General features: G+C 41.7%; 1 protein-coding gene across 1 annotated transcript; it reads right to left on the reverse strand.

The window, feature by feature from the left end:
* Nucleotides 1–917: 917 nt before the first annotated feature.
* LOC140562766 (high affinity immunoglobulin epsilon receptor subunit alpha-like) lies at nucleotides 918–18315 on the reverse strand. The gene is made up of 5 exons (XM_072688626.1): nucleotides 18279–18315; nucleotides 15609–15878; nucleotides 12430–12702; nucleotides 1067–1186; nucleotides 918–946 (listed from the first exon to the last, which is right to left on the reverse strand). Exons 1-5 carry the CDS (start codon nucleotides 18313–18315, stop codon nucleotides 918–920), a joined length of 729 nt encoding a protein of 242 aa, XP_072544727.1.
* Nucleotides 18316–25096: the final 6781 nt, after the last annotated feature.

Here is a 25096-nt window from a genome sequence, read left to right on the forward strand (position 1 = left end):
ATGTAGCATTCTCTGCCCATCTAATGCATTCTCGGCCACACAATATTATAGAACTATGGTCTTTTAAAGCGACAGTGCAGATATTATCCAATACTTTCGTTTAAACATTCCCCCGTGTGAATACAAAATGAAAACAAATATTATTCATTCATCTGGGGCTGTTTCACAAAGTAGACTGATAACTTTTGGTTTATGTTATCAAGTTCCTGTACATATAATTTCAAACAACATCTGGGTGGTAATTCAAAAATACACTGCTAGATAATGAGATGGGTGTGTTGCAGTCATAGACATAGGGTTGAAGGCAGAGTGCTGAGGACAAGCACCACCATGTCAATATCCATGGTGTAATACATGTTCTGAAGTATTTTTGCAGTTATACCACAGTTCTGATAGCCATGTTATTTATTAGATTTTCAAAAAGTGGGGACACAAAAAAACTATTAATAAAAAAATTCTTAGAGCTGTACTTAAGTGTTGCTGCATTTAAACACTGAGGGACATTTAGCTCTCTATTCTCCACCCCACAGGCTTGTTACTCATCAGTTTAAACATAGCTATTACTTTCAAATTGCTTCCTGCTACAGAAACCTTTGAGATATCATATACTGATATTCTCCAACTGGTTCATTTTAAAAATCACACACACACACACACATTTATGCAATAATAAAATTAATTCAAATAAAATCTAGAAGGAATTCTGCTGATCATTTGAGTTTAAATGCTCAGTCTGTCGCTGCTGAAGCAGCGCCACGCCTGCTTCATAACAAGTACTGCACAGAGAAAGTAAATGAAGCTGCTGGATGTTTCAGTGGATGAAGTTGTTCTTTAAATCCCTCTACTGCCAGACTGCAGGATCTCTAACAGGGTCTGGAGTTCAGCATTAAGTAAGATGTTCCTCCTTCTATCAGAGCTTACATCCTGTTCACCTCATCAGGTTGAGCTGTGAAACACACAGTGATGAACAGATGAGTCTTTAATCAGAAATCCTGATTCAGCTGAAGTGGAACAGAGAGATTTCTGATCCAGTGAGCTTTACAGTGTATTTACAGGGAGTTCTTACCTCGAGCTCTGTAGCATTTGACCCCCAGTATGATGGACACCAGCAGATATGGAGACATCGCCAGCAGACTACTCAGCAGACTGAGGACTGAGAATTGAGCTCCTGATTTTGACGGACCTGCTACACACATAAAAACACACAAAAAATCATATATAAAATATTTGTTCTGTGAATTCTCATTAACTTGTGTATATACTATATACACTAATAAGTAAAAAAATCAGCACCACTGACATGTGAAGTGAACAACATTTTTGTTATGGGACAGTGGAGTGGCAGACCCAAGTCTCTCTTTGTTTATTATTTATTTAGTGGACAATAAATATGTATAAACTAGGATTCAGTAAAGTAAAAGCATGTACATGAAAAAAAATAAATCATTTTTTTTTTAACTGAAGGTGCAGAGGCTAGGATTCAACCAGCAGTGCACAGAATGAGAATGCTGTGCTTTACTGATGCACTACTGAAATGAGTGAAAAGAGGTGCAGAAATCACACCAGAAAGAAGTAGGAGGGAACAAAAGGAGGGAACATAAAACAAATGAGATTCCAAAATGGTGTGCACAAACAAAAGAAGACAGACAAACAACATCAAACACAAAAGCACCCATATTTTTTTTAAGGGAAAAATATTTTCAACATTATTCAACATCTTTTAATTATGCTCACATTTGTTACTAATATTGACTTTCAGTTTAGGTGCTAAATTAACTTTTGCATAAGACTATATCTTTTCTTTTTTGTGCCCTCTGACACAAAAATGCCTCAGTGTTTGAATGGAGCAACAACTTTTCCAGCTTTATAAATGGGCAGTTCTTCAATTAAAGTGGGAGGACCCATTTAACATGACCTATATGCTTCTTAAGAGACAGGCTATAAATGAGGTTATCATTGGGAGTCATAGGCATACTTGCCCAAGGCTTCTCTCAACACCTCATTAATAAACTGCTGAGAGCAGCTGGTGCATTCATGAGCCCAAAAGACAGTACCCTGTACTCTTCGTGCCCTGAGGAGCAAGCTGTCTTCCACTCATCACCATGCCTTATGTGGACCATATAGTTGGCACTGCGCAAGTCCAGCCTAGTGAATATAGAAGCTTGCTGCAGTTTCACAGGCGGCTGCCAAAAGAGGCAGGGCATAGTGGCCCTTTACCAATGGCTTTAATGCCCTGCAATCGACACAAGGCGGAGACCCCTTCTTTATTTACTACCCCTGCAGGAGAAGACGAGAGTTAAATAAAGCCTGACCCTAGAACATATGTTCTCAGAAGTGACACACTTAGGGGGGAGATAGCTATTGCCTTCCCCTGGGTGGTGTGGTGCCCAGAAGAAGAATAATAGCACTCAGTCAAAAGATGAGTGACTGCAACAAGACCAGTGACTGCCCATTGGTAGCAAAGATGGTCCAGAGATTCTACGGGTAATACTATGGCTAAAGTGAAGAAGTCAATAAAACTTGAAGAAGTGGGGACAAGTGCTAGGCCTAGTCCCAGTTCCCCTGTCTTTTCTGTAGAATGGGAGCTGGTGGCCTGGGACACCCTAGGCAACTGGTCACGTGAATGGCATGCTGGTAGGTGAGTACCACCCCACAACTTACATAGCTTATGTGCCTCCCCCGGGGGTATTGGATAGACTGGAGGGGAGTATCAGGCAGAATGGGAAGCAGAAGTGCGACCACTGTGCCTGGGCTCTTTGACAGATGTATACATCAAGCCTAAAGCACAAATCCTATAGTCCGAGTAGTGTTGAGGGCAGGTCCCGAGTGGCCAACTCATCTTTTAGCCTTTCATTTAGCCCTTATTGGAAGATTACTAACATTAAGGTTTCCTCATTCCAACCACTTTCAGGAGCCGGGGTTCTGAAATCAAAGACATAATCAGCCATTGAACAGGAACCTGTTTAGGAATAATGGGAGATAGTGCTGGGGTGAGTAGCAGCTTGCTGCTTCTTCTGAAGTAGGCTTTTTACTAAAAGTGTCAACTGGGGCGTGATTTGCTGCAGCAGTTGTTGATGGCGACCAATAGCTGTGCCCTGGTGGGCTTCTTTCAGTGGCTTTTAGCTCTTCTTTTAGTTATGCTCAAGTTTGTCATAACTTCACATCTTTTCTCCTCTTTGAGTTTCCAGATCTTTTCTTTCTTTCCCTTTGATTTTGGTTTATTTGGTTTATTTATCTCTTCTTCTTGTAATTTTTCTTTTCATTTCTATTTTACACCAAGCTTGACTAAGTCACAATACCACTTGCCCCTCTACAAAGGTGCAATGTTGGTGGCTGTTTGGAGTGGGCATTTATGCAGAGTTCAGCAGTTGTAAGCAGTCAGTGCTGATTAACGCTGGGGTTTTTGGGAAATGGAGTTTTGGGAGCTGCCAAATTCTTCTTGTATTGCACCCTGTCCCCCTGCTGGTGGGCAGCAGTGCCATTAAAAACAGTTAAAATGGTCAAGCATAAACACATGGACAAAACTGTTGGTACCCCTTGGTTAATGAAAGAAAAACTCACAATGGTCACAGAAATATCTTGAATCTAACTAAAGTAATAATAAATAAAAATTCAACAAATGAAAATCTGACATTGCTTTTCAACCATGCTTCAACAGACTTATTTTTAAAAATAAACATGAAACATGATGGTATGCTTAATATTTTGTTGCACAACCTTTTGAGGCAATCACTGCAATCAAACGATTCCTGTAACTGTCAATGAGACTTCTGCTTTCTATTTTGGTCCACTCCTCATGAGCAAACTGCTCCAGTTGTCTCAGGTTTGAAGGGTGCCTTTTCCAGACGGCATGTTTCAGCTCCTTCCAAAGATGCTCAATAGAATTTAGGTCAGGGCTCATAGAAGGCCACTTCAGAATAGTCCAATGTTTTCCTCTTATCCATTCTTGGGTGTTTTAGCTGTCATTTGGGTCATTATCAAAAAAAAAGGTTAAAAAAAGGAAGCATACACTCATGTCTCCTTAGGTAATATTCTCTTACTACAAACCCACTATAAAATATTAATGCTCAACAACCATGGGATCCTCTTAGCGGGCTGAAAATAAAACCAATTGATGACCACATATACATTAGATTGCTTTTCAAGTCGCAATCTCCACTCCAAATATCATTAAGATACATCAGTTAAGGTAGTAACTCTAAAAAGCCACCACAGAGGCGGTGATGCACCATTCCACTGTACAGCATTGGTTACACAAATGCATTGATATGCATTAAAGTGCCATCAGAAGATAATGTCACCTGCAACCTCATCACAAAAGCTACTGGCAACACTGTTTGCAAGCTGTTCACAAATATATCTAAATGTTTATGGATGCCCCTCCTAATGAATGCATTCAGCTACTTTAAGTTGCATCCATTTCTGACACAGTTTTGCAAATGCACACACAGCTTAGTCCCTGTAGAGAAGTATTGCCTGTAAAATAGGACTCACTGAAGCGGATTAAGATGAATCTATTGGCACCATGCCTAAGTATAAAGTATAAAGTATAAAGCCTATCAGCATTGAGCTGGGGAGCAGCAGAACTGTGTTTTCTTGAATGATGGTTGGTGCTCCATCCAGTACTGTTGGGATGAGTTGAGAATTGGGGATGAGGTGGGGTGGTGATTATTCTTCAATAATGCTCTTGTTGCTAAATGCAATCACATCTTCACAGCAATTTACCAAAATTTAGTAAAAAGCCGTTCGTCAGGACAGTAGATACAGTTACTCCAACAAAAGCAGGATACTCTTTTTTAAAACTTTTGATTTTGGAAAAATTGGTAAAAAATGAGCAGGTGTATTCATATTTCCATAAAAACTAGGCAATGTACCGAGATAACAGATAAGGGTGCTTTTGAACATGGAGGAAAGCCAAGGCCTCCTACACACTGTATTTCCAAACATAACTAAGACATCTCCTTTGGCCTCTTTTGGTTTTTAGTGCTTGGTAATGGCAGCACCAACAACCTTTCCTGGACCTTCAAAGTCTCCCCTTTAGCAAAGAAGGCATGACAACACTTCTTGACATCAATAACGAATCTTGAGGACTCTGGCTGGCCTGAGTGCATCTATTCTTAACTGTTACTTCAGAAGCATCATCAGTGTCCTGATCTCTGGCTTCAGCTTCTGGTAGGGAAACTGCTCAGTCGGAGTCAGGATAAGCATGAGGTGGGTACTGGTTCAAGGTTTTATTGCTGCAGAACCACACATCAGGACTAGCTTTAGCAAGCTAAATCTTGGTGTGGTAGCTCACATTACAATTCAGTTAGGGTTTGTTACTTTCTCAGGCACTTTGGCTGATGTAAACTGCTCTTTTACAATAAAAGGGTTAAGATTAGTGTTAGGAACCCCAATCATATAAACTGTAATTTGTTAGCTAGTAGGGTTGCAGTGGTAACCAGTTTCACAGTATACTCACAGTACACTTCCATTAACACTAGAAATGCTGAAATCCCACTGTACACTGTTAAAAGGGACTTTGGAGGTTCTTCAGTTTGAAACTGTGGATCTTAATGTGCTTTGAGGGACCTTTAAGGAACCTTTTTTCACAAAGATCACCTCCACAGTTACTCAGTTACAGTTTTAAACTGAAGAATATACTTTTAACAGTGCAGACAAGTCGTGGTAGCATTCTCTGGGACAGCAGAGTCACCAGTCTGCTCGCTTTCAGTTTACGCTTTCTTTGCTTTAATGTGATTCAGACATATCCATGATGATATTTTATTTCTTCATGAAATCTAAACAGCGGTGCCTTGAATCAGCTGTCTGACTCTGGCGGTCCTTCACCTCAGCCAGAGCCTCTAAAAGACTCATGTAACATCACAAAAAAACTTTTTATTTTCTTTAATGCAACAATTTTGTTCTATCCTGTTCTAAACTTGAAGTGTTTCAAAAATACAAAAATAAACCTTCTGATCACATTTCATTCAGGGTTTTTGTAACTGATAATAACAATTGCCAAAATTCTTTGACATTATGAAATACTGTATACTGTGATATTTTCTGAGAGAGAAGTCTTATATCATTGCAACCCTATTAACTAAAACTTTATTTGAACATATAAATACATTTTTTATGTGTATTTAATCAACAGCTTTTTGTGGAAACATTAAAATATGTTACCCATAACCCAAGTCCCCCCCGTGTCTGGAGGGAATCTATGTCTTCTTGGGGAAACTTATGTTCCATTATTTCAGAAGAGAAAAAATCTGCTCAAAATCTCTCTACACAACACTCTGTAATCATATATGTTTTTTCATGTGCAATGCATAGTCCTGACCAAAACAAAAATTATCTGACCTCCAAATTTCTCCAGGTAAAATATTATCAGGATTTCAGTATTTATAGCCACTCAGTAAACGTGATAGTATTAGTTTTGGCCCAATCATGCAATCAGAAAAACAAGGTGGCGGTGGATATTGTACTTGATAGTTACCCTATATCAGCAAAGGCAGAATGTTTTTTCTTACCAGTAGTGTTTACCCAGAGTGCATCATTGTAGGGTGTGTAGTTTACCGGGTATCCTCTCCCAGCTCTGCACCAGTACTGACCTCCATCAGAGACACTAACTGAGCTGATGGTGTGGGAGTGTGTTTCAGTGCTGAACTCATTCTGAGGGTTCTGTGTGTGTTTAGTCCAGTAAAACCTCCATCCAGCAGACTGATCCAGGACACACTCCAGAGTCACTGAAGTGTGCTGATCCTCCTCTATCACTTCCTAATCTGTTCTGCAGCAGTAATGAACCTCTACTCTTTTAATTGTTAATGGTAGAAATAATGTGGTAGAAACTCTGTGTGAAGGTGTTTTCGTAAGAAGATCCAGAATTCAAAATCCTTCTGGAATAATTGATCAACATTTTTATTCTCATTCTGAAATGAAGTCGTTTGTAGAAAGAAAACAGAAATCATGACCAACCTCTTACTGTAATCTTGACTGGAGCACTGTAGTGTGAGCTGTAGTCTCCTCTGAGTGCTACACACTTATACTCTGCTGTTCCTGTATCAGACACTGTTATACTGAGTGTGTTGGTGTCTTTATATTCAGTCAGAGGACTTAACTGCTGAGAGACTTTGTACCACCTAAACCTCCATCCAGTGAGTGAGATCTGCAGATCACAGGTCAGAGTAAGTGTGTCTCCAGTGTAGACAGTGGTGTGAGGATCCACCCTCAGTGTTGGTTTGGGTTTTTCTGTGGAGATGAAATGATGAAGAGATCAGAGCTGATTCAGCTTTAGAATAGAAGCAGTAGTTTGATCAGGATAAGAACTTGCTGTGTTTTGGCAGAAAGATTACAGTAGTTGGACTTTCCTACAACGTTGCTGTAGGTAAAGTGTCTTAAAATGAGTTAGCATTTTAAAATAATGAGACAGTCTCTCAGATCTAGGAGGTTTTATCTGAAATCAAGGAGAAATCATGTCAGAACATGAGACCAACATGAGACCAATGGCCGAGTAATTGGTAGTTAAAGTCTGCCAGTGCTCAGGAGGCGGCAAAAGAGTTTGGGTTCACAACCATTCAGGACACATGCATTCTGGGTCTGTTCTTCCCAAAAGTGGTAGATGCTATCGTGGACATCAAGTACTGCACCATCAGGCTTGGAGGGACCACTTTTCCACTGGTGATTGACACGGGACTGGTGAGCAACTCCATGGCGACCAACCGCTTGCTATGATGCTCTGCATCTGGAGGAGCTGAACATGTAGCGCCAGGCTTGGGTGGGAGAACTCTGGCTGTCCTGGGTATACCACAGTTCTCCACATGTGTTGCCCCAACTGCTGGAGGAGCTGAACACACAGCTCCAGTGGGGAAGGGCGGCACTGCATGGGCTGTGGCAGCACAACAAAGTGGAAGCCATCAAGGAACTGTTGCAACAGAGCAGCAAAGGCTTGATAGCAGAGCAGACCAAATTCACAGACTGTGGGGGCTTTTGGATTAGTTTCGTGGCATGTTCACAGCCACCAAAGCAAAGTGCATGAACACAGATCTAGTAAAACACACAATCGACGCTGTGATATAGTTGCAGTCTTCCACAAAATAAAAATTGTGAGGGACAAAATGTGTGAAATGGCAGCCGCTGGAATTATTGAGTCATCTTGCAGTCTGTGGGCCATGCCATGCTAGTGCAGAAGAAAAAAGGTGACTGGCGGATCTTCATAGATTACCAGCGTTTGAATGCAATGACGAAGGTGGACTCATACTTTACCACGTGACACACTGAACTGAGTGGAGGAGTCAAGCTGGTTTAGCTTGCTGAATCTACGCAGTGGATACTGGCATGTGCTTCTGGCCCCTGAGGTGAAAGAAAAGATTTGTTTATCTTCAGTAAGGGGCTATGGCATTTGAATGTGATGGCCTTCAGGCTTTGCATTGCACTGTGCATATTCCAGCGTCTGATAAGGCGAGTGCTTGGTGGTTGCCCCTGAACTCAGTGTGTGGTTTATTGGGATGACATGTTGGACTTTAGAAGGGCACTGGACATGATACAGAAAGTATTGGGCACTTTCCACGCAGCCCGCCTAAAGCTGCACTCTTAAAAGTGTACACTGTTGCAACAGTCAGTTCTGTTCCTTGGCCACACTGTAAGTAGCAAAGGCGTGGCAACAGACCTGTCAAAAGGTGGAGGCGGTGCAGTGCTGGCCAACGTCCACTTATGTTGAACACCTTTAGAGTGCCCTGGAATTGACTTCTTACTAATGCCGCTTAATCAGGGGATTCGCCCACAGCTACACCTGCTCACATCAAAAGGTGTCCCGTTCCAGTGGACGCCAGCACAGGAAGAAACATTCCAAAGGCTACGTAATGCTCTTGTCACGTCCCCAATCCTGGCGCTTCCAAGGCATAAGGGAAAATTCATGGTAGTTGGTGTGCAGCTCCACTGTCCCAACGTGCCTCAAGACCACCACCATCGTCCCCGTGCCGAAGAAGTCCACGGTGTCCTGCCTCAATGACTACCGTTCCGTAGCTCTCACGCCCATCATCATGAAGTGCTTTGAGAGGTTAGTCATGAGGAACATCAAGAACCAACTGCCCTCTTCATTGGACCCCCTGCAATTTGCATATCGTCCCAACCGCTCCACGGACGATGCCATCACCACCACCCTTCATCTCTCCCTTACCCACCTGGAGAAGAAGGACACCTACGTCAGAATGCTGTTCATAGACTTCAGTTCAGCATTCAACACCATCATCCCACAGAACCTCACCAGGAAGTTAAGCCTGCTGGGCCTCAACACCCCCCTCTGCAACTGGATCCTGGACTTCCTGACAGGAAGGCCCCAGTTAGTCCGGTTCGGGGACAGCAGCTCCAGCACCATCACCATGAACACTGGGGCACCTCAGGGCAGTGTACTGAGTCCTCTGCTGTTCACCCTGCTGACTCATGACTGTGTTGTGAAACACAGTTCTAACAGCATCATAAAGTTCGCCGATGATACAACTGTGCTGGGTCTCATCAGCAAAGGCGACGAGTCAGCATACAGAGAGGAGGTGCAGCAGCTGACAGACTGGTGTACAGTCAACAACCTTCACTGGAATGTAGAGAAGACCAAGGAAATGGTTGTTGACTTCAAGAAATCAAGACCGGACCACTCTCCGCTTAACATCAACGGCTCCTCTGTGGAGATCGTTAAGAGCACCAAGTTCCTTGGTGTCCACCTAGCGGAGAACCTCACCTGGTCCCTGAACACCAGCTCTACAGCCAAGAAAGCCCAACAGCGTCTCTACTTCCTCCGGAAGCTGAGAAAGGCCCGTCTCCCTCCACCCATCCTCACCCTCTTCTATAGGGGAACCATAGAGAGCATCCTAAGCAGCTGCATCACTGCCTGGTTTGGGACCTGCACAGCCTCTGACCGCAAGTCCCTCCAACGCATTGTGAGGACAGCTGAGAAGATCATCGGAGTCTCTCTCCCCTCCGTCATGGACATTTACACCACCCGCTGCATCCGCAAAGCAACCAGCATTGTGGATGACTCCACCCACCCTTCACACAGACTGTTCTCCCTCCTGCCATCAGGAAGAAGGTACCGCAGCATCCGGTCCAACACGACCAGACTCTGCAACAGCTTCTTCCCCCAAGCCATCAGACTCCTTAACACAACTCAACTTCTGAACTGATATCTTTCTGGTACATGTACACTCTCCCTCTCTCTCTCTTTCCAACCATTTACCCCAGATAACATGGGAAGCATTTTTTGCACAAGCATTTGCACTAATAACTTTACTACCTCACTGGACTCTATTTATTGCACATTGCACAACTTGCACACTACCGTCATTATTTATTATCCTCTGTCTGTACTGTGTTGTCTGTCCGCACTTGTTTGTTTGTGTTGCACTTGTGTCTTGTATACACTGTCTATGTTGCACCATGGTCCTGGAGGAACGTTGTTTCGTTTCACTGTGTACTCTGTATGTAGTTGAAATGACAATAAACCCACTTGACTTGACTTGACTTGACTTGATGCCAGCAACTTGGGTATTGTCCTATGCCACGCTCACCACCCAGCTAGCTATGCTCACCATACAACACCAGACCAACTGGGACCTGCCTCTGCCCTTTGTCCTGTTGGTGTGTCAGTCAGCAGTGCAGCGGTCCTCCGGGTTCACACCAGCAATGCTAATGTTCAGCCATACTAGAATCTTCACACTTGCATGGATTTGTTGTTTTTTGTTGTTTCATTTGGCGACCTGATGGGGTCTAACAGGAATCTGGGTGTGATCTCTGCACATACCAGCACTGCCAGCCTGCCTCCCCCCTCACTCCCCGACTCCACAGCCTGGAGGACTTTAACTGTGAACATGCACTTCTTGAGCTTCTGGGACGTGCTCTGATCACCAGCGATCAGACCGCCTTTGTTATTGGTGGCCTGGTAGCAGTTATGCTATGCTGTTACGCATTAGCTTCACTAATTGTTGGCAGAGCGGTTGTCCTTTCACTAAAGAGCTGAAATGCTTCTTAAAGCCACAATATTGAGAGAGTTTCTGAACATTTTTTTATAAAGACTTTTTTTTTTAATGTGAAAAACTTTTAAACACAAGATTTCAGCAATTCTGCATTTTAAAAGTTTTGCAGATTGTTTATACTGCACATTTCTGACTGAATAATCAGACAGTAACATTGGAGAACTAATTTAGATTGCCTTTTATTATTGTTAATATACATTTTTATGTACATATGAGACTGTTGTTTGCATATGTACATGTTCTGTTTTACAAGGGAAATATTGAATACTGGATAAAAAGCCACCAAATTTTTACCAACCATTAAAGTAGATCTCTGTTAGAGTCAGTCAGAACAGTGTGAGACAGGAGTCAGTGAAGCAGGAAGAAACACTAATAAACTTAAAGCCAGTAGTAAACCATCTAATTCTATCCCCACACACACATCTTTTGTCCTGCACATAAACATGTACTTATTGGCACCATGCCTAATACCAGGCATGGGTTAGAGGAGAATAAAGCCCCCAGCATTGAGCTGTGGAGCAGTGGAACCTTGTTATCTGGAATGACTATGTTCCATCCAAAACTTTCAGGATGAGTTGGGGATACGGTGGGGTGGTGATCATCCAACATCCTGACCTCACTAAAAATAATGAAGTTATTTAAAGGTGAAAGTTTAGGGATCCTGTAGGGTCTAATGTCTTATAGTTAACACTGAAAGCTGGAAATAAACGGTAGGAACAAGTTATGATATTATACTGATCTAATTATGAGTTTAATAGATGTTCACATATTAATTCAGGAACATGTCTTTGTTAAAGTGTTTTATTTGAGTCTGCTTCTCCTCTAAAAGACACATTCTTGTCTTTGGTGAAACTGAAGCAGCAACACAAAACCCAGTTAAACACCAGCTTTCCAACCATAGCTTCTACTGTATCTCCTCACACTGTGAGGCCACCTCACCTAGTAACTGTTAATGGTAGAAATAATGTGGGGAAGACGACACACTCACCTGATACAGTCAGTCTAACAGCAGCACTGATCTCTGAGTAGCGCGGCTCTGTTGACAGTCTTCCCTTACAGGTATAATCACCTTCATGAGACCCATCAACATTAGAGATTTCATAGTTCTTCCTCCATTGAGCTTCACCTAGAGGATCATTATTCTTAAACCACTCGTAATTCCAGACTCCTCCACTTTCTATGTCACATGTGAGAGTGACTCTCTCTCTGATGAACACACGCTCAGCTGGCTGCACTTTTACTGTAGCCTTTGGTCTCTCTGTTCAAAGATCATAAAGACTTTAGAAAGGTAGAAACTCTGTGTGAAGAAGGTGTTTCTTGTAAGAAGATCCAGAATTCAAAATCCTTCTGGAATAATTGATCAACATTTTTATTCTTATTCTGAAATGAAGTCGTTTGTAGAAAGAAAACAGAAATCATGACCAACCTCTTACTGTAATCTTGACTGGAGCACTGTAGTGTGAGCTGTAGTCTCCTCTGAGTGCTACACACTTATACTCTGCTGTTCCTGTATCAGACACTGTAATACTGAGTGTGTTGGTGTCTTTATATTCAGTCAGATGTTTTAACTGCTGAGAGACTTTGTACCACCTAAACCTCCATCCAGTGAGTGAGATCTGCAGATCACAGGTAAGAGTAAGTGTGTCTCCAGTGTAGACAGTGGTGTGAGGATCCACCCTCAGTGTTGGTTTGGGTTTTTCTGTGGAGATGAAATGATGAAGAGATCAGAGCTGATTCAGCTTTAGAATAGAAGCAGTAGTTTGATCAGGATAAGAACTTGCTGTGTTTTGGCAGAAAGATTACAGTAGTTGGACTTTCCTACAACGTTGCTGTAGATAAAGTGTCTTAAAATGAGTTAGCATTTTAAAATAATGAGACAGTCTCTCAGATCTAGGAGGTTTTATCTGAAATCAAGGAGAAATCATGTCAGAACATGAGACCAACATGAGACCAATGGCCGAGTAATTGGTAGTTGAAGTCTGCCAGTGCTCAGGAGGCGGCAAAAGAGTTTGGGTTCACAACCATTCAGGACACATGCATTCTGGGTCTGTTCTTCCTAAAAGTGGTAGATGCTATCGTGGACATCAAGTGCTGCACCATCAGGCTTGGAGGGACCACTTCTGTACTGGTAATCGACACGGGACTGGTGAGCGACTCCATGGCGACCAACCGCTTGCTATGATGCTCTGCATCTGGAAGAGCTGAACATGTAGTGCCAGGCTTGGGTGGGGGAACTCTAGCTGTGCTGGGTATACCACAGTTCTCCACATGTGTTGCCCCAACTGCTGGAGGAGCTGAGCACACAGCTCCAGTGGGGAAGGGCGGCACTGCATGGGCTGTGGCAGCACAACATAACTGTGGCAACAGAGCAGCAAAGGCTTGATAGCAGAGCAGATCAAATTCACAGACTGTGGGGGCTTTTGGATTAGTTTTGTGGCATGTTCACAGCCAGCAAAGCAAAGTGCACAAATCATAGATCTAGTAAACCACACAATCGACGCTGTGATATAGTTGCAGTCTTCCACAAAAAAAAATTGTGAGGGACAAAATGTGTGAAATGGCAGCCACTGGAATTATTGAGTCATCTTGCAGTCTGTGGGCCATGCCACGCTAGTGCAGAAGAAAAAAGGTGACTGACGGATCTTCATAGATTACCAGCGTTTGAATGCAATGACGAAGGTGGACTCATCCTTTACCACGTAACGATGACACACTGAACTGAGCGGAGGAGTCAAGCTGGTTTAGCTTGCTGGATCTACGCAGTGGATACTGGCATGTGCTTCTGGCCCCTGAGGTGAAAGAAAAGATTTGTTTATCTTCAGTAAGGGGCTATGGCATTTGAATGTGATGGCCTTCAGGCTTTGCATTGCACTGTGCATCTTCCAGCGTCTGATAAGGCGAGTGCTTGGTGGTTGCCCCTGAACTCAGTGTGTGGTTTATTGGGATGACGTGTTGGACTTTAGAAGGGCACTGGACATGATGCAGAAAGTATTGGGCACTTTCCACGCAGCCCGCCTAAAGCTGCACTCTTAAAAGTGTACACTGTTGCAACAGTCGGCTCTGTTCCTTGGCCACACAGTAAGTAGCAAAGGCGTGGCAACAGGCCTGTCAAAAGGTGGAGCCAGTGCAGCGCTGGCCAATGTCCACTAATGTTGAACAGAGTTTCCTGGAATTCACTTCTTACTAATGCCGCTTAAATCAGGGGATTCGCCCACAGTTACACCTGCTCACATCAAAAGGTGTCCCGTTCCAGTGGACGCCAGCACAGGAAGGAACATTCCAAAGGCTACGTAATGCTCTTGTCACGTCCCCAATCCTGGCGCTTCCAAGGCATGAGGGACAATTCAGGGTAGTTGGTGATGCCAGCAACTTGGGTATTGTCCCATGCCACGCTACACATACCAGCACTGCCAGCCTGCCTCCCCCCTCACCCCCCAACTCCACAGCCTGGAGGACTTTAACTGTGAACATGCGCTTCTTGAGCTTCTGGGACGTGATCAGACCACCTTTGTTATTGGTGGCCTGGTTGCAGTTATGCTATGCTGTTACGCATTAGCTTCACTAATTGTTGGCAGAGCGGTTGTCCTTTCACTAAAGAGCTGAAATGCTTCTTAAAGCCACAATATTGAGAGAGTTTCTGAACATTTTTTTAAAAGACTTTTTTTTAAATGTGAAAAACTTTTAAACACAAGATTTCAGCAATTCTGCATTTTAAAAGTTTTGCAGATTGTTTATACTGCACATTTCTGACTGAATAATCAGACAGTAACATTGGAGAACTAATTTAGATTGCCTTTTATTATTGTTAATATACATTTTTATGTACATATGAGACTGTTGTTTGCCTATGTACATGTTCTGTTTTACAAGGGAAATATTTAATACTGGATAAAAAGCCACCAAATTTTTACCAACCATTAAAGTAGATCTCTGTTAAAGTCAGTCAGAACAGTGTGAGACAGGAGTCAGTGAAGCAGGAAGAAACACTAATAAACTTAAAGCCAGTAGTAAACCATCTAATTCTATCCCCACACACACATCTTTTGTCCTGCACATAAACATGTTCTTATTGGCACCATGCCTAATACCAGGCATGGGTTAGAGGAGAATAAAGCCCCCAGCATTGAGCTGTGGAGCAGTGGAACCTTGTTATCTGGAATGACTATGTTCCATCCAAAACTTTCAGGATGAGTTGGGGATACGGTGGGGTGGTGATCATCCAACATCCTGACCTCACTAAAAATAATGAAGTTATTTAAAGGTGAAAGTTTAGGGATCCTGTAGGGTCTAATGTCTTATAGTTAACACTGAAAGCTGGAAATAAACGGTAGGAACAAGTTATGATATTATACTGATCTAATTATGAGTTTAATAGATGTTCACATATTAATTCAGGAACATGTCTTTGTTAAAGTGTTTTATTTGAGTCTGCTTCTCCTCTAAAAGACACATTCTTGTCTTTGGTGAAACTGAAGCAGCAACACAAAACCCAGTTAAACACCAGCTTTCCAACCATAGCTTCTACTGTATCTCCTCACACTGTGAGGCCACCTCACCTAGTAACTGTTAATGGTAGAAATAATGTGGGGAAGACGACACACTCACCTGATACAGTCAGTCTAACAACAGCACTGATCTCTGAGTAGCGCGGCTCTGTTGACCGTCTTCCCTTACAGGTATAATCACCTTCATGAGACCCATCAACATTAGAGATTTCATAGTTCTTCCTCCATTGAGCTTCACTGAGAGGATCATTATTATTAAACCACTCGTAACTCCAGACTCCTCCACTTTCTATGTCACATGTGAGAGTGACTCTCTCTCTGATGAACACACGCTCAGCTGGCTGCACTTTCACTGTAGCCTTTGGTCTCTCTGTTCAAAGATCATAAAGACTTTAGAAAGGTAGAAACTCTGGACTGCTAGAGACTGGGTTTGAACCAGCAACCCACTAAACCAAGGGGCAATGTACTGCGATGTACTCCAAGAAGTGGTGGGGAAACAAGGGAACGGCAAACAAAGGAGACACACAAAAAGATGGACTCAAACAAAGGGAGAACAATAAACATCAAACAGGGTCAAACAAAAGACTGAAAAGAAGGCTGTAACAAATTTTCATTTCACAGAAATTAATAAGCTTAAAGGCAGTGAGCTGAGGCCAGCTAACACATTAAACACAGAGTCTCTGCCCCTAAATCAAGAATTTACTTGACTTTTCTTTTTCTTAGTTTTCTTTTGGTTTTCTCTTTACCGGTTTACCATCTGCTCCTCTAAAAAGGTGCAGCACTGAGCCACTTGTTTGGGAGAGCTTTTATGCAGAGCCCAGCAGGTGTGTCTGATCAGCTGTAATTAGCTCTGGGGCTTCTGGGAAATGGAGTTTCCAGAGCTGCTCCCAGCTGCTATTTTACTACTACATTAGCACTGTAGCTGTAGTGCAAGACTAAAGAAGGAAAACTTCTTAACTTCGCATAATTATTACAAGGCATCGTCCACTTTCTGGTCCTGATTAAGCCACATCTAAGTAATCATGTGGCCCTGCATTGGAAAATAGGTCACTGTGTCTCACTGGAGGGAGAGCAAAACAAGGAGAAGGGGGAAAATGCTTTGCTCATCTTGCTAAGCAGTAGATGCAGCTACATGACTGAATTGTTACATTTAGAGGGGTTACAGATAGATTAAGAGCCAAAAACTGAAAAACAACCAATATAGTATATCTCAGTTTATTTCAGTGAGAAGCTCCAGAACAGTGTGAGTAGGTAGATGTATCAGTACTCTTAGTCGCCAAATCTTTTTACCACTTAGTGTTATTGTTGTTAAAAACTCAGGCTTATAGGTGTGGATGTAACATGTTACGATAAACTGTAAGAGTTCTAATTTCTTACTAAAAATTTTGATAGCACAGAATAAAATCTTTTTACATCGACTTTCTGTAAAGCTTCTTGTAAAGTTTTTTTTTTGCACAGTAAAAAGATAGTATACCACCATAGTATACTATTTTTGATGAACAAAGATTCTATAGTCAAGACATTTGAGAAAAGAAAGCAGAAACAAAAATTACGAACCTCTTACTGTAATCTTGACTCGATCACTGTAGTCTGAGCTGTTTGATCCTTTGAATGCTCTACACTGATACTCTGTTGTTCCTGAATCAGACGCTGTTATACTGAGTGTGTTGGGGCCTAACTCTCTCAGATATTCTAACTGCTGAGAGACTTTGTACCACGTAAACTTCCATCCAGTGACTGAGCTCTGCAGATCACAGGTCAGAGTAAGTGTGTCTCCAGTGTAGACAGTGGTGTGAGGATACACCCTCAGTGTTGGTTTGGGGTTTTCTGTTGAGATGAAATGATGAAGAGATCAGAGCTGATTTTACTTTTACAATATAAACAGTAGTTTACTATGTCTCTCTCTCTCTCACACACACACACACACACACACACACACACACACAGTGTTTAATGAGCTGTATGTGCAATGCATGTGAGAACTAATACAATCACATACACATATGACAGTAAAAAAAAAGTTTAAATATGTGTATAATAAACTATACAGTGGATTGGGGGAAGTTGTACAGGTAAATCTACATGAATGTAAATGAAGCAATCCAGTAAAGGCAGATGTAGCTGTTCACCTTGAGCTTGTCCACAGTAGAGTACAGTCAGCACTACAGTATGGAAAGAAAGAGGACATGATGCATTAGTGTGAAGGATTAGCTGTTCTCAGTTGAAGGGGGTTAAAAAGCCGGTTACAGTCGAAGATGGCTGTTTGATTAAAGGTGGAAATTTTTTTGTCTGGCTCAAAAAAAAAATTATAACACTGCTCCTCCTCCCTCTGAACATTTAAGTAAACAGAGGACAAACATGCCTCAAGCTACTAGAAGTAAAACATTTTTGTTTGCCAACACTACTACTAAAACTGGACTGTTTACCACCCCCACTGCTATGATTATGCTAATTACCACATGAAGGGCACTGGTTGTATGTGTATAACCAACTTGCAGCAAGAGGGGTAACATTGTAGAAACTGTTGGCTTATTATGTTGATCACCAAAGTGGGGTTTGGATAGTTCTTCCACTAAATTAATGCATTGATTACTATAACAGCCCAGTTGATGGGTAATGGGAAAAAGTCCACATTGGCTACTTCGAAGATCACAAGGAAAACAAAAACTAAAAATGAAAGGACCTCCCCTTAAGAAAAATTACGAGAAAAAGGAAAGACAGACTCCTGCCTCTGAGCACACATACACCCACACACACAAAAACACATCACGCTCGAGAGAAAGAGGGGGTGGAGACTGGATCCCCATCCCCGTCTCCTATCCAGGGAACATGGGCAGAGTGAAATTCACAGATTCCCAGAGGGTATTATGTGCGTACTCTGCCAAAATTAGTTGGTCAAACCAACTAATTTACATCCTAGAAGGAGAAGAGGAGGCCAGACAGCAGCTGACCACTATGAGGACACCCGAGAAGGGCCAGAGACAGTGGGTGGGCCACAAGGAACTCTGGAGTCTCCGACACTCTGCACACTACGCCTCTCCTCGAGACGGCAATCAACCCATTTAGCCAACTCAATGAACTAATCGAGGGAGGCAGGAGGGTCATCCATGAGGCCATGGTGGAAGGCAGAAACAAGGGCACTGACATTCCACTCAGTAGCATGTGGAATGGCGTAATCAGCCACCTGTGCAGTTCATTTAAGTAAGTAAGGATACTACCCCTTTTTGGAGGGTATTATTTTATGGTGAGTGTAACAGATGGTGAATGTCTTAAGTCAATACAAGATTGGTGCTTGGTGAGACTGTGGTGGGGCTCAAACTCCCAACCCTGGAAACGGGAGCCCAGTGTGCTTCCACTGCACCACCACAGCTGTGAGAGGTGGCAGTATAAAAACTGTTTAAAAGCTATATAGAAAAAGGGCAGGAAAACAAACATAGGAAACACCAGAAGTGGCGTACAAAGGACAATCTAAACCCCTTTTCAACTCAAACTAGCCTCTTTTTCTAGTTTTCAGCTGTTAACACTAACTTTTTTAACTCTTTTCAACTTAAACTCTCTCTTTTTTTTTACTTCAGCTTTTCATCACTGTTCACAACTTAGAACCACTGTTACCATTCACCCCTCTACAAAGGTGCAACAGGTGAAGTGTGTTTGGCTGGGTGTATTTATACCATGCCACACAGGTGGGTCTGGTCAGCATTGATTACCACTTGGGATTCTGGGGCTTGGAGTTCTTTGTTCCAGCTCCACCAGCTTTCCTACTGTGCTGGCCAGGCCCCCTGCTGGTGGCTGACGGTACACGCTGCCTTCTTACATCACCAATCTTTTATCCCTGGTGCAGGTGCAGGTCGTGGGACCCCGCCTTCTCACCACGAGTGGGGTTGGTGCTCTCACACCTAGGTGGCCTAGGCTAACGTCCTACCAGTGAGGGGAGAGATAATATACTCCACCTTTGCATGCTCTGACAGAAAGCAGAAGGGCTGCTACTCAAAAGCCAGTGAGCACTGAAGGTGTAGTATCACCTTATCCCATATGGCGCAATACATACATTCCTTTTTTTAACATAGACACAAGTATTTTTTCTAATCACTTTCATAGGTGTTTTCATATAGTCAGTCATGGTGACCTAACAGCATATAAATATCATTTACAGTACTGCAGAACTTGATGATGAATTGCTGAGCATTAGCATAAACACAGAACACTGAAGAAATGTATAAGTAATACAACTGCATTTTCTTGTAAATACATTAGGACGCTCTCACATTTATTACTATTTAAAGTAAAGTCTACAATTATTTAACAAATGACAAAAATGATTAAAACATTGTTAGAAGGGATTCTGGAAAAGCCTTTCATTTTAACCAGTAGTTTGATTTAACTTTTATGTAACTTAAGTTTTAATATGAATTATATTGAACTATATTGTCAAAAGTATTCACTTGCCTGCCTTCGAACACATATGTACTTGATTGACATTCCATTCTTAATAAAATCCATAAAATTTAATATCATGTTGGGCAACCCTTTGCAGCTATATATAGCAGCTTTAACTCTTCTGGGAAGGCTTTACACAAGGTTTAGGAGTGTGTTTATGGATATTTTTGACCATTCTTCTAGAAGCGCATTTGTGAAGTCAGATACTGGTGTTGGACGAGAAGGACTGGCTCGCAGTCTCTGCTCTAATTCACCCCTACAAATTCAGTAAACAGTAATTGTGTTTTAGAATGTGCAGAAGTGTCTTTGAACATACACTATATAGACAAAAGTATTGGGACACCTGCTGATTCATTGTTTCTTTCAAAATCGAAGGTATTAAAAAGAGTTTATCCTTTTGTGGAAGCATTTGTTGATATTTAGTCCATATAAAGTCAGTATTCTAAACTAAAAGCCAGGAATTGCTAACGTAATGTGATCGGATTGTTCCATTGGCATGAAAATGAAGGAATACTATTAATATATAAATAGAATTTGGCTTGTCAAACAATTTATTTACGATGAATTTACTTATTTTACAAAAACATGAAATGTGCGCAAAAATAATTGTCGGCACATTTAGAAAATAAACAGGAATTGTGTCTAAACACACACACACACACACACACATATATATATATATATATATATATATATATATATAATGTAAAATTAATGTAAATAATATACAATTAAAATAAAAATATATACAAACCGGATTCCAAAAAAGTTGGGACACTAAACAAATTGTGAATAAAAACTGAATGCAATGATGTGGAGATGGCAAATGTCAATATTTTATTCGTAATAGAACATAGATGACAGATCAAAAGTTTAATCTGAGTGAATGTAACATTTTAAAGGAGAAATATGTTGATTCAAAATTTCATGGTGTCAACAAATCCCAAAAAGTTGGGACAAGTAGCAATAAGTGGCTGGAAAAAGGAAATTGAGCATATAACGAACAGCTGGAAGACCAATAACACTAATTAGGTCAATTGACAACATGATTGGGTATAAAAAGAGCTTCTCAGAGTGTCAGTGTCTCACTGAAGCCAAGATGGTAAGAGGATCACCAATTCCACCATTGTTGCGCAGAAAGATAGTGCAGCAATACCAGAATGGTGTTACCCAGCGTAAAATAGCAAAGACTTTTAAGTTATCATCATCAACCGTGCATAACATCATCAAAAGATTCAGAGAATCTGGAACAATCGCTGTGCGTAAGGATCAAGGCCGTAAAACTCTACTGGATGCTCGTGATCTCCGAGCCCTTAAACGTCACTGCACCTCAAACAGGAATGCCACTGTCAAGGAAATAACAGAATGGGCTCAGAAATACTTCCAGAAATCATTGTCAGTTAACACAGTCCACCATGCCATTCGCTGTTGCCAGCTGAAACTCTACAGTGAAAAGAGGAAGCCATTTCTAAGCAAGCTCCACAAGCTCAGACATTTGCACTGGGCCAGGGGTCTTTTAAAATTGAGTGTGGCAAAATGGAAGACTGTTCTGTGGTCAGATGATGCAGATGACTCCACTCTGGTGGGCCTCATAGCCAACGGTGATGAGTCTGCTTACTGAAAGGAAATTGAGCAGCTGGTGTCCTGGTGCAGCAGCAACCACATGCTGCTAAAAACAGAAAAGACTGTAGAGATGGTAGTGGACTTCCGACGCAATCCACCCCCCCCCTTCCCCCCCTCCACATAAACAACACTGCAGTATCCATGGTGGAGTCACTCAAGTTCCTGGGCACCACCATCTCCAGAGACTTGAAATGAGAGAAAAACACCATCTCTATCATCAAGAAAGCTCAACAACGAATGTTCTTCTTGAGACAGCTCAAGAAATTCAACCTGCCACAGACCCTGATGATCCAGTTCTACACAGCGATCATCCATTCGAGTCCATTCTCACAGCCTCCATAACCATCTGGTTTGGTTCCTCCACTTCACAAGAAAGAACCAAACTCCAGCGCATCATCAGGACAGCAGAGAGGATCATTGGATGTAACCTGCCATCACTTCAGCAGATCTACACCAGCAGGGTGAGGAAGCGGGCTGGCAAAATTACATCTGACCCCTCACATCCTGGACACCTCCTCTTCCAGACACTCCCCTCGGGTAGAAGACTGCGGTCCATCAAAACCAGCACAACATGTCATGCTAACAGCTTCTTCCCCAGAGCTGTAGCGCTCCTCAACCACAGTGAACACCTCCCACTGTAAACCTCAAAACATACAACTGAACTGTACCAAACCAGACTGAACAGTTATTTGCACTCTGCCTATTTTTACTATGACTATTTGCACACCTGTACAGATGTTCTCTTTCTGTAAATATTCAGGTCATCTGTAACTTTCTATGTATAATATTTTTCTACCAAATCTGTTTCACATCTCTCAGCTTCTTCAGCTCTTTATTACCTCTAGTACTTTTTTAATTTATCCCCTATCCTAGTTATTATTTAGTGTAATTTTCCTTTAGTTTAATACTGTAAATAATCTGTGTTTTTGTTACCTGTCATACGTGTTGCTCTCACCAAGACAAATTCCTTGTATGTGTAACATACTTGGTGAAATAAAGAGATTCTGATTCTGATTCTAATTCAGATGAGTCACGATTTGAAGTTCTTTATGGAATACTGGGACGCCATGTCATCCGGACCAGAGAGGACAAGGATAACCCAAGTTGTTATCAACGCTCCGTTCAGAAGCCTGCATCACTGATGGTATGGGGTTGCATGAGTGCTTGTGGCATGGGCAGCTTGCATGTCTGGAAAGGCACCATTAATGCAGAGAACTATGTTCAGGTTCTAGAACAACATATGCTCCCATCTAGACGTCATCTCTTTCAGGGAAGACCCTGCATTTTTCAACAAGATAATGCCAGACCACATTCTGCAGCAATCACAACATCATGGCTACGTAGGAGAAGGATCAGGGTACTGAAATGGCCAGCCTGCAGTCCAGATCTTTCACCTATAGAGAACATTTGGCACATCAGAAAGAGGAAGGTGCGACAAAGAAGGCCCAAGACGATTGAACAGTTAGAGGCCTGTATTAGACATGAATGGGAGAGCATTCCTATTTCTAAACTTGAGAAACTGCTCTCCTCTGTACCCAGACGTCTGTTGAGTGTTGTAAGAAGAAGGGGGGGGATGCCACACAGTGGTAAAAATGGCCTTGTCCCAACTTTTTTGGGATTTGTTGACGCCATGAAATTTTGAAACAACATATTTTTCCCTTAAAATGATACATTCTCTCAGTTTAAACTTTTGATCTGTGATTTGTGTTCTATTCTGAATAAAATATTAGATGTTGGCATCTTCACATCATTGCATTCAGTTTTTATTCACAATTTGTTTAGTGTCCCAACTTTTTTGGAATCTGGTTTGTAAATAATATTAATAACAATAACAACAATAATAATGACAACAGTAATAACATGTCAAATGGAAAATCATCCATAACGTTTATGTTTAGAAAGGTCTTCAAGAAACTCTCACAGATCTGATTCATTTCATTTGCTAAAAATGGAAACTCAGCACAGACGGTTAATGTTCATCTAGCTCCTCTAGTAGCCCCAAGCACACACGTTAGAGATGGAGCTCATAAAACCTGTCAAACTGAATAACTGATGAGAAGAAGATATACAGCAGATAGACGAAGAATACAGCAGCAGCTCTGACTCTAATGAAGATATAAAGAAAAGAGTTACTCACAGAGCAGCACAGAGAGTGGACCGACCTCCATACTGTCCCACTGACCACTGACTGACTGACTGATATAACACTTAACACAAAGCACATCCCAGAGAGAGGGAGCGTGACATGACATCCTGAACCTCTCACTCTCTCTCTCTCTCTACTATACCTACCTTTTAGTACAATACACTGTATAGTATGGAGTAAATATGGTTTATCGTTTCTTCACCATCAGTGGAATTCCCCATTAAAACCCTTCCAGACTCATGCAGCAGCTGAGAGAAACTGCCTAAAGGAATCACAGCTGACCCGTTAGCGGTCATTATCTGCATTGGTCCAGATACTGGACATTAAATATCACTACATTTTAGAGCATCTTCAATTGCATGAGTTATACAGTCGTGTTGCTCAGTGTTTCTTAATCCTGCACACTTTCACCTGTTCCCTGCTTCAATACACCTGATCCAGGATGGACTCAGTAATCAGGACCTGAGCAGGATCTGGTGGGATTAGCAACATTTAAAGCCATGCAGGGTCAAACCACAAACACCTTTCAGCTCCTCAACAAAATATGTCATTTGACCAGGGGTGCTCAAACTTATTAAGAGTAATAAAACATTGTAAAAAATCATGTCTGATCTCACTTTACATTAGCTTCTTTAGTCATGCCACCTTTCACTCAAAAAGTATGGACAATAATACAAATTATTATTATTATTATTATTATTATTATTATTATTATTATCATCATTATTATTATTGATCAGATTATATTTTCTTCACCAATTGAATGTTTTTAATGATTTGAGGCTTTAATATAGGTCTTAGGTGATGTATGCAGTCACAGAACTTTCCTCAGGCAGTCAGATTGTATAAATCAGTATAATAATAGTGTTTTCATATGTGTTATATATCTACTTAATTAAGACGTACTGATCTGAGTTGACCCTGTTGACCTGCTGTTGCAGGTTTTGACTGCACTTGAACTCATCTGTAAAGTTTGTGTTTGAGCAGCTCTTTAGGAAACCCTCACTAAACTGATTCTTTCTGTTCTGACATTCTTGGATTATTACTGGTTTATGGTGGTTAAGGTGCTAGAACTGGACCAATCAGTAAACACTTGTGTATGAATACAAATCATTGTTGAATTATTATAAATGTAACTTGACCTGTGATGAAATGATTAGAGGCTGTGATCATGTGGATGGAAGTGTGACCTGACTGCTTTAAATAAAGTATAACTTTTCACTAAACATATTCTTTCAGCTCCTCAGTAGAGGAGGACGTCAAATGTCAAATCACAAACACCTCGACAGCTGATCTCTCCATCTAGGTGTGTGGAAATGTGACTGTGGGATGGTTCCCAATGTCTTTGCGATTCACTTTTCGATTTGTGATTTACATTTAGT

This window comes from Salminus brasiliensis, chromosome 9 (genome assembly GCF_030463535.1).
Source record: "Salminus brasiliensis chromosome 9, fSalBra1.hap2, whole genome shotgun sequence".
Lineage (NCBI taxonomy): Eukaryota > Metazoa > Chordata > Actinopteri > Characiformes > Bryconidae > Salminus > Salminus brasiliensis.